The 9,967-nt window shown below is 50.1% G+C and overlaps 2 protein-coding genes across 2 annotated transcripts; both read right to left on the bottom strand.

Moving 5' to 3' along the window:
• Positions 1-450: 450 nt before the first annotated feature.
• Positions 451-3,289, bottom strand: LOC127339896 (uncharacterized). The gene is made up of 6 exons (XM_071827478.1): positions 3,233-3,289; positions 2,979-3,175; positions 2,683-2,878; positions 2,459-2,641; positions 2,266-2,368; positions 451-629 (listed from the first exon to the last, which is right to left on the bottom strand). The coding sequence occupies exons 1-6, from the start codon at positions 3,287-3,289 to the stop codon at positions 451-453; spliced, it is 915 nt and encodes a 304-aa protein (XP_071683579.1).
• Positions 3,290-3,853: 564 nt separating this feature from the next.
• On the bottom strand, positions 3,854-4,880 carry LOC127338597 (early nodulin-like protein 1). Its single transcript, XM_051364647.2, has 2 exons — positions 4,560-4,880; positions 3,854-4,446 (listed from the first exon to the last, which is right to left on the bottom strand). Exons 1-2 carry the CDS (start codon positions 4,723-4,725, stop codon positions 4,016-4,018), a joined length of 597 nt encoding a protein of 198 aa, XP_051220607.1. The 5' UTR covers positions 4,726-4,880; the 3' UTR covers positions 3,854-4,015.
• Between the last annotated feature and the right edge of the window lie 5,087 nt (positions 4,881-9,967).

The raw sequence follows: 9,967 nt of genomic DNA, 5'->3' as shown, positions 1-9,967 counted from the left end.
CCTATCGATTCATCTCCCCCATACTCGGCTCCAGTACGGCTCGACCACAGAGTTGACGACCAGATGCTCGACCACAGAGTCAATGGACAGATATCGACCATGGTTGCGCTCGACCACATCCAGCGCACACCCGATCTCCGCCACCGTGCGCGTGGCGCGCGGGGTCCTGACCAGCATCGTGTGAGGATGGGGGCATGCAGTGTACCGGCCGCCGGCGTGTCAGGATGATCGGTGGTGACGAGCATGGCTTGCAGCCGCTGAGCGCGTTCAGGATCGGGCTATCCTCGGTGTGGTTGGATTAGTCTTCTCGATCTCACGAGTCATATATATAGGAACCAAGCGAGGTCAGATAGGGAACTTGCCTGCTACGAAATCCTAAACCGGATTGAGCAGAGGTTAATTTTTTTCCTTCCAACAACTAACACCGGTTGAGTTGTACTCGGTTCCAGGTCACGTCATTGAGTTGTACTCGGTTCTAGGCTGATTGGTTTCCTTCATGAGCGTTGATGATGCGTGCTGGTGGCGCAGGCCCAGCAGCTGGAGCACGGGCTGCGGCCCAGGCCCAGTGCGCACATGGCCCATGTGAGAGGTGAGAAAACGATGGTTACGTATCAGGGTTGGACAGAAGCCTGCGAACCGTTTTTAACGTAACCTGAAATAAAAAGTGTTGGACCTTGACAAAAACGTTTCAACTTACGGGTGGCAGAGAGGGTAATATGTTGTTTGGTGGGAGGGTAAATCCATCCAAAAAAGTATTGGACCAAGGAAATAATCCTCCCTTTATTATTAGGTATAGATATCTCCAGGTACATAAATAATCTTCATTTGATTGCATGCTCTAAACCTTGATCAACCATATCACATCGACTCTGTTCTATAGTGTGTGGTTCCATATTGACCCTATCATAGTTGTCTTTTCTTTTATTCACTATGGCACGTTTTGCCTTTTCTTTTTTCTACCATCCTTCTTTGGCGGGTTTCATACCACTCTTTCCCAACAACCCTAGATTGTTGTTACCAAACATTATTCAACTTTTTTCTTCTTTTTCTTTTTCTCAAATTTTATAGCACATATTATATGTGCATGCCAATACTCTCTGCTTATTCTTGTGTTGCTAGCCTAAAGGCTGGTTGCATCATTAAGTCCATGGAAAGACCTACCATAACTACTTTCCTGTGAAATGTGAGCAATACAAAACATTTTATTTCGATATTTGGAGTGCCAATGGCAATTTAATTGGAAGACATAGTGACCATGTCCATTGATTAGGATTTGGATTTTGGTGTGGTTGGACTTGATCGGTCATACATGTTGGTATCATAGTTGGAGTATACTAGTTGCATTTGAATCTGGAAATTTAGACGGTGCGTTATCACATCCGCTTGCGTCTGCTCAAGTAACAATCACTAACGATCACATCGATCCTTGATACTCCCTTCCATTTTTAATTTAGTCAAAGTCAGTCTTTGTAAATTTTAACTAAATACTATGGAAAAAAATCAATATCTACAATATAAAATCTATGGCATTAATTTTTTTAGAAATTATATTTCGTGGTACTATATTTATTTGGTATTATAGTATAAATTATGTTGTCATAAATGGTTTAGAATTTCTGGTGTTAGAGCATCTCCACCGGCTCGTCCCATATAGTCGCCGGCAGGGTCGCCGGCACTGCTGTATGGGGGGCGCCGGCAGTGCATCCTCTATTTTGGGGACGCTGTTCCCACACCGGCACCTCCCAAACAGCGGCTCCCAAAACTTTTTCTTTTCTTTTTACAATATTTTGAAACAACATATCAATCACATTTTATTCATACTATATTTAATAATTCATACAATCATATAAATAGTACTTAAATTATTCATGCAATCAAACAAATAGTACTTAAATTATTCATACAATCAATCAAACAAATAATACTTAAATTATTCATACAACCAAACAAATCATACAATCACATAAATATAAATAAAATCATGCATTGTTGGTGGCTCTTCTCCTCGCCCACAAATTAATGCACACATAGATCCGCCTTAAGTTGTACATGGACACCTGCATCTCAAATTTCATTGTGCATATGAAGAAAAGTCGCAAATTCTGGGGTACATGCTCTACCTCAGCAAGTGGCCCTTGATAATCAAATGCTTGATCATCTTGCATAGGTTCGTCGTGCTCGCTCTTAATGATCATGTTGTGTATGATCACACACGCGTTCATCACCTCCCACATCTGAGGCTCGGGCCAAGTGAGAGCAGGGTACCTGACAATATGGCGAAACGATGCTGAAACACCCCAAAAGCACGCTCAACATCCTTGCAGAGTTGTTTCCTGGTATGTTGCAAAATAAGCTTCCATCTCGTTTTCTGGAGAGAGAATTATCTTCACAAATGTAGCATACGTCGGGTAGATACCATCAGCTAGATAGTACCCTTGTTGTATGCGTGATCGTTTACCTCAAAGTTCACGGCAGGAGCTTGTCCCTCAGCTAGCCTGGCAAACACCGAAGAGCGTTGCAACACATTGAAATCATTGTTTGTTCCTGCCATGCCAAAAAATGCATGCCAAATCCAAAGGTCATGGTCTGCCACCGCCTCAAGAATGACAATGCACTCACCAGCATGCCCCTTGTAGATCCCCTGCGAAACAAAAGGGCAATTCTTCCAGCTCCAATGCATACAGTCAATGCTTCCGAGCATCCCAGGAAACCCTCTTGCTGCAATTTTTGTAGGATCCGAGCTATATCATCTTCTCTTGGTGCTCTCAAATAGTCTTTAGCAAACACCGATATGACGGCTCGGCAAAACCTGTAGAGAGTCTCTGTACATGTCGACTCTGCCATCCGTAGGTAGCCATTGGATGTATCTGGAGGAGCTCTGTATGCAAAACAACGCATTGCAGCAGTGCACTTCTGAATTGAGGTGAAGCCCCACAAATCCTGTGCAATCTTGCTTGACAATGAAGTAATTGTTGTACTCCCTGACGCTGTAGACAATCTTCAAGAACAACTCCTTGTTTATCCTAAACCGGCGCCAAAATTCCTTCGGCGAATGAGTCGCGTCGTCGTTGAAATAGTCGGCGTCAAGCAACATTGCGTCGGCTTGACGATGCCGGTTGATGTTCCTCCTATTGCCTGGCTTTGAGCCGTCGCGCCGTGGCACGACGAAGAAAGGCTAGCGAACGCGCATCATGCTCGTCAGAATCAACAGCTGCTGTTGCCGCCGGACAACCTCAGCGTTCTGCTCCTCCGTGAACAGCTGCACCATCATCTCGTCGTCGCTATCCATCGCGGAAATCAGACGAACACCTTGCGGGCGGGGCGGTTGTTCCGCGGTGGCGGTGAGCTCTGTTTCGGGCGAAACAGCGGCCACCGGTCGAGGGGGTGGCGGCCGTGTCGATGGACGGCAGTTCCTAGACAGGCGGCGGTGTCTATTGCAAGAAGGGGCGCGACGGCGACGGTGGCGATCTAGAGGGGTGGGAGTCGGCTCGGGTGTGGGTAGGAGATGGAAAATCGGTGTGTCTGGCTACCAGGCGGAGCCCGCGCTCATTTTCTGACGTGCCGCGAGGCGCCGACGCGTCCGATCCGCGCCCTTCGCCAAGGGGAAGGCACGGGGATGCCAGCGATTCTATTGGCTCGAAAAATAGCCGGCGCCATTTGGGGCACCGGTGCGAGCCCAAAAACCACGCCGACCCCTAAAACGCTATCGGGGCCGCTATGGGGCGCGCCCGGTGGAGATGCTCTTACTGTAGCAAATCTAATCTCAAGAAAAGGATTCAGAAGTCCTGTTGTCAACTAAATAGTCATGAAAAAGGTTTCAGTATCCATTCATGTGTACTTGCTCCTAAGTATAACATCATCATTTTATTCAGTGTACGAATCATAGCTCTCCGTACTGAAGTATACTAACTTGCACCGGCAGTCTATCACACAACGAGTAATCGGTAGACCATATACCAGCACGGAATTACAACAACGGAACGACCTCTACGGCCGATCCGATCCCTACGGCATCTCAGAGCACCAAAGCCCCTAAAACCCCCAAAACAGCGCCGGTGATGACTCCGTCCAGGCTTGCCGCACCCGCCGTCGGCGGTGGCGCTTCCATCGAGCTGCTGCGCGACATCGCCTCGTCGCCAACGCTCATGCCCGGCGCCTGCCCGTACTCTGGCGCCGATGCCCACAACGGCGGCGGCGATCCGGGCGCCGGTGCCAGCGCCGGCCTCGTGGGTCGGGCCGCCATCACGATGATGTACAGCTTCTTGCCCTTCTGGCACCGGTCCTCGTCGCCGCTGATGAAGAAGAAGGCGCCGGACCGGTCGAACCGGAACTCCGAGCGGCCGCCGCCGTCTTCGAGCCGGCGGACTGGGTTGCGCGTGTTGCACGCGTCGAAGTCCGGCTCCGTCACTAGCAGCACGCCGTCCGCCCCCTCGCCGTTCGCGAACACTGCGAGGGAAAACATGCAGCTTACATTTCAGTTGATTCATGGTATTTACGTGTACGAATATGGTAGAATGATTATTTGATTGTTGACGAAGAGGGAGGTGAGATGCGCGTACCGATGGTGTCGTTGATCTGGAACCTGTTGCGCTCGGCCCAGTGGTTGTAGCTCTCGGCGGGGTCGACGACCCAGCCGTCGTGGCCGCCGGCGTAGAAGACGTACGCCTCCAGTGAAGAAACCATGGCCGCAAAGATCAGAACGAGCAGCTTCTTGGACTCCGCCATCGCGTAGTCGATCGATCAGCGTAGCTTATATGTGGCTGCGGCGCTGAGTGCTTCGGCCGCCAAACAAGAACAACCGAAGATGATAGATATCGTAGGAGAAGCTGCACTAGACCTCTGCACATATATAGGCGCGCTGGATATGGCTGCTGACCTATGGTGGAACAGGTGTAGGCTCCCAAGAAGCGCTCCTCTATGACTATGCATGAATCCAACGGAACTGCACCGCTTCGTTGAATCAGTTGCTCTCACGATTGATCTTCTCGCGCGCTCGGTCCGCCGTAACCCTGGCCCTCGGGGAATCCAAGGAGATTAGCCGCGGAACCACTTTAGGCGCACAGTCACCTGGTCAGATTCATGTTACTATTTGGGACAGTCTATTTGACACTCGGTTGTTTTTCAATTCATCGTCACTCGATTTTTCTTCCAATCAATTGATGACACATGAATATTTTATTTATATTCATGAAAACTGGAATTTTGTAATTTATAGTGTACATACAAGTAATTTACATGCAATTTACAGTGGATATACATTTACTTTACATGTAATTACATTGTTAGTGGTTAGTAATTTTACTCCTAATTTACATGTAAATATGTTGTAATATGCGTAAAAGTAAGAGAGTAAACAAAGAAAAAGGCAAGTGACCCAGTCAATTTACCACACGTGCAATGGACAGAAAAATCTGAGTGTTGACGAAACAAAGAACACTCGGTTGTCAAATAGCAAAAGTGTACTATTTTTTAGCAGATTCTTCTGAGTGATACTAGTATTTTTTTTTAAGTTGAATTGAACTGAAATACCGAAATACCCAAACCCAAAGCAGGGACACCAGGCTTCGAAATTCTACTGGCCGGCCTACCTGACAACCGGAGAACCAATTAAGAACAGCCGTTTTAATTTAGCAGCAAGAGTGCATAGTATTTGGTTTAAGATCTGAATTCTAACTCATTGGCAAGGCAATGAACAAGGGAGCCGTTCACTACCGTTTCACTGGCATCTTCCGATCAGGCCCAGCACGCTAAAGTACGCAGCCAGCTAGCACACCTGGATTTAAATTCCCAGCGGGCGGGGAGGGGCGACAAAAAACTTTGAATTGAATTATCATCCTAATGTCTATCTCCAGGGAGAGTATCATCTTATCTAACAACGCATAGCTAGGGAGGGATCATTTCCCCCTTGGTTAATATTTTTATTTGGTTTAAGATCTCCAAATGTCTGAGGACTCTAACTGTAGCCGTTACAAAGAAGAATAAGAGGCGAAAGCGTGAAGCCTACCTTCTTCTTAATTGATGAAAATGTCAAATATTTTGCCTTGTTTCAGAAGGAAAAACAAAAAGCAGAGGTGCAGGAGCTAGACCAATTGGGAGCAGTACTGCTTAAGACCCCCTGCATTTAGCTGGAGATAAGACCAACTCTAGCGGACCCCTCAAACTGCAGATCACATATGTGTGGATATGGTTGGAAAAAAAACGCGGTTTGAGGGCTAAAAAACACTCCCGCAGCCCAGTCCCCTCAAAATAAGACACTAAAAAGCATATTCGGGAATATTTCACTAAAAAGCCCACTTTATTATTTTACCTTTTTCTTCCTCCCGAGAAGCCCATGGTCCGCCCCGCTCCGCCGCTCGCTACCCACCCTCCCCACCGCGCGCGCCGCCCGGCCTCTTACCGCCGACCGCGCCGCCCAGCCGCCCCTCAGCCGCATGTGCGCGCCGCCTGGCCCCTGAAACTGCTCGCCGCTCCGCAACTCTGCATGTGCATGTTACCCACCGTTGCTCGGCCAGCGGCCAATTCCGACGAGCTCCGTTCAATTTTGCCAATCTCCACCGGAAATGTGTTGGTGTTTCGCTAGAATTTAGCCGGACTCCGGCGAGTTTATCGGGGAAATGTGTTGGCGCGAGCTGTTGCGAGTGCGTTGATCGTATACAGGTTGGCCTGCAAAATCGACTCCGAAACTCCAAGCATAAAAATCGCGGGCTCGTATATATGTTGGCCTGCAAAAAATTGCGGGTTTAACCATTTTAAAGTGTCTGGTCTAGACAAAAAAAAAAAACCCAAACCCTTAAATCTGTCTGCGAATTTAAAGGTTTAACCAATTTAGGGGTCTAAAGTTGCTCTAACAAGTTACCTCTCTTCACTGGCTAGCTCCTCTATCCAGCCCGTGAGACGGGAATATGTGGCAAAGTACCCCAAAACCCTTTAATCTGCCTACAAATTTAAAGGTTTAACCAATTTAGGGGTCTAGAGTTGCTCTAACAAGTTACCTCTTCACAGCTCCTCTATCCAGCGCGTGAGACGGGAATATGTGGCAAAGTCCACATCCAGAGCTCTTTTTCTTTCATACGCACTCTTTTTCTTCCAGGGTACCTAAGGGGACTGGGAGATTTTTAATGAGGCGGCTTGTTGTCCTTTAATAGAAAATGTTTCAAAAAAAAAAGTCCGCATCCAGAGCTGCCGCGTTCACATTTCCGCTTAATTAGAGCATGTCTAACATGCCCCCTAAATTTCTGCCCCGTATAGCACGAGTAGAGGGCCTTGTATTCGATTTCGATCGGGCGAAAACTCGTCCGAGCTAGCAGACCCGTATCCCTAAACTGTAAAAAGGCATATTCCTAGAATATGCCAAATCAATTTTTTTCTTTTTTTCCTCTTCTTCCTCCTCTCCTTCTTCCTCCTCCAGCCACTGCCTCTGCCCCAGGCCTGCCCCGCCCTGGCCGGCCGCCGACCGCCGGCCTGCTTCGACACCGCTCGCCGTGCCCCCGCCCGTCTGGCTCCCGGACCGCCCTGCCCCGCGCCCGCGCGCTCGCCCCGCACCATGCCTCCTGCGCCGCTGCTCCGCGCGCTCGCCCCGCCCCACCCTGCCTCCCGCGCCGGACCGCGCCCTGCCCCTGCCACGCGCGCTCGCCCCGCCCCACCCTGCCTCCCGCGCCGGACCGCGCCTGCCCTCGCCACGCGCGCTCGCCCCGCGCCCTGCCTCAACACGCCCGCGCGCTTCGCCCTGCCTCCCGCGCCCGCGTGCTCGCTGCCTCCCGCGCCCGCGCGCTCGCCCCGCGGCCTACCACCCGCGCCCGCGCCGCCCCTGCCCCTGCCTCCCGCACCGCTGCTCCGCCTAGCCAGCGAGCACGCGCGTCGCCTCGCCCCGCACGCGCCCGGCCGCCTGCTTTCCCCACCCACGCCCGCAGCGCTCGCCTCGTCCGGCAGCCGCCCGGCCGGCTGCCCGGCCGGCCGCACGAGCGCCTCCCAGGCCAAGCGCGCACACCAACCGACGGCGATGCCCATAGTCCCGGCGAAGTATCTCGATTTGGCGCGATTGGGTGTCGATTTGGCGCGATTGGATGCGTGCAGGAGAGTCAACGAGGCGGAAGCAGTTGCGATTTTCTGAAAGTTCAGCGCGCCATGAGTGGGGGGTTGGCCCTGTATTCAGCCTCCCACCCTGTACTTGTAAGGGGCGAGGAGCCGCCCCGTAGCCAAAACTGTAAAAATTCGATACGGGTGGCTGATTTACGGGGTCTGCTAGACGGCCGGGTAGAACTCTACCCCGTATATCAGCTATTTTACGGGTTGGACCTTTTAAAGGGTCTGTTAGACATGCTCTTGGCAGAGAAGCACTCACGCTGATGCTCCAAAATTCCAGGCTGACTGGTTTGAGTCCAACCAACCCGGACTTCATTTTGGGCAAAATTAGCACATCTGGAATCCTGGTGATGGAAACGTACCTGAAAGATTACAGTACACTGACGGTGTGGCGATCACAAGCTGCAAACATAAAGCTAGGTGCGCTTTTTTCACCTCAGTGCACGGCGTGCAATGGAACCGAAAAGACAGGCAGCACTGGCATACACCATGCTTTCTCAGTTTTCTTTCTGTTTTCACTACTCTCACTTCAGGGTTGCAAAAAACCTTGTAACTTTTAATATCCTTTTCCAGTGGGGAGTTCATAGGTAGTTTCAAAATGTCTTCAGGCTGAAAATGAGCAACTAGTTACTTCACACTTTATTACAGCTTGGAGTATATCCTCACTCGAAATTAACAAAACCATCTACGAAGAGGTCCAACATTTCAGAAGGTACATATCTTGTCCTATTTTCCACCAAATGAAAAATGAAGAACGGAATAGGTGAGCGATACAAGTGGATTACTCCCTCTGTTCGAAAACTTGTCGCGGCGGTATTTTTGCAAAATCCCTTTTTCACCTGAAGCCGCTCGTGCCCGACACATCCTCGTCTCTTCATTGCGTTCATCCTCACTCCCACCTCCTTCTCATTTCCTAGCGTCAGCGTCACCATCGTCCCCTTCTCCTCCTTGCCTTCTCTCCAAGCTTTGCCGCCGCAGCGCTCCGCCTCCCTCAATCCCCTCATTTGTGCTCCACCTCCCTCCACTACCCATAAGATGAGCTCCATTTCCGGGGCTGCCTCGTCTAAATCCGTGAAAAGGGTGGTTTTTTCGGCATTTTCTACGGATCCAGCAAGGGTTGATTCATTTAAAAATATGAGGCCATTGCCGGCGTCGTCGTCTCCGCGGCAACTGCCCAAAGAGGCCGCCACCACCATCGCCACGCGTGGCCTCCAGTTAGCACATAATCCTTGTGTGTGAGGGGCCCTTCGCCTGCCCCGCCGATTCCGCCCTCCCTGCGGATGTACGCCCCGAGACCTCCTCCGCCGCGGCCTCCCGGGACCATCCCGCCATGCTCAATCATCATCCGACTCGATCCTGCCACCGTGTAACACATGGACGTGTCCCTGAGCGTCTCTCTTATCAAGCTGAGTCACCGCTTGCCATATGGCCATATCGGGTGAATTTGTGTCTAATTTTGGGGAAAGCTTGTTTTGTAAGGTTCAGTTCCTTAAGGGGGTGTGAGGTTGTGCCCTTGGAGGAGGAGGGACGGAGGAGGGAAAGGGTGGTAAACGAGCTCGAGAAGGTAAGGATGGTCCATATTTTGGGCCTTGAGTTTCTTTCTATGCAAGTTCCTGTCGAGATGTGAGACCGCATCTGTGCTATGTTATATTAGAGTCCGCATATAGTTGGGTTTTTCTATATCTTTGACCATATTATCATGACTATGGTAGTATCTAGACTATGAAAATGGGCAGCATAATATGGTGACTGGCTGAATGATGCTCTGGTTGACGCTATTGAACAATTGTTATACCGGTAGAACAATTACATGTGAAATAGTCAAAATGTATGAATGTGGGTTTAAGTACAAGAAGGTGCTGACCAACCGATAACATGTAAAGGT

This window comes from Lolium perenne, chromosome 3, assembly GCF_019359855.2.
Source record: "Lolium perenne isolate Kyuss_39 chromosome 3, Kyuss_2.0, whole genome shotgun sequence".
In the NCBI taxonomy this organism is placed as follows: Eukaryota; Viridiplantae; Streptophyta; class Magnoliopsida; order Poales; family Poaceae; genus Lolium; species Lolium perenne.
The sequence above is the reverse complement of the archived record's forward strand: the minus strand, read 5'-3'. Positions and strand labels throughout refer to the sequence as shown.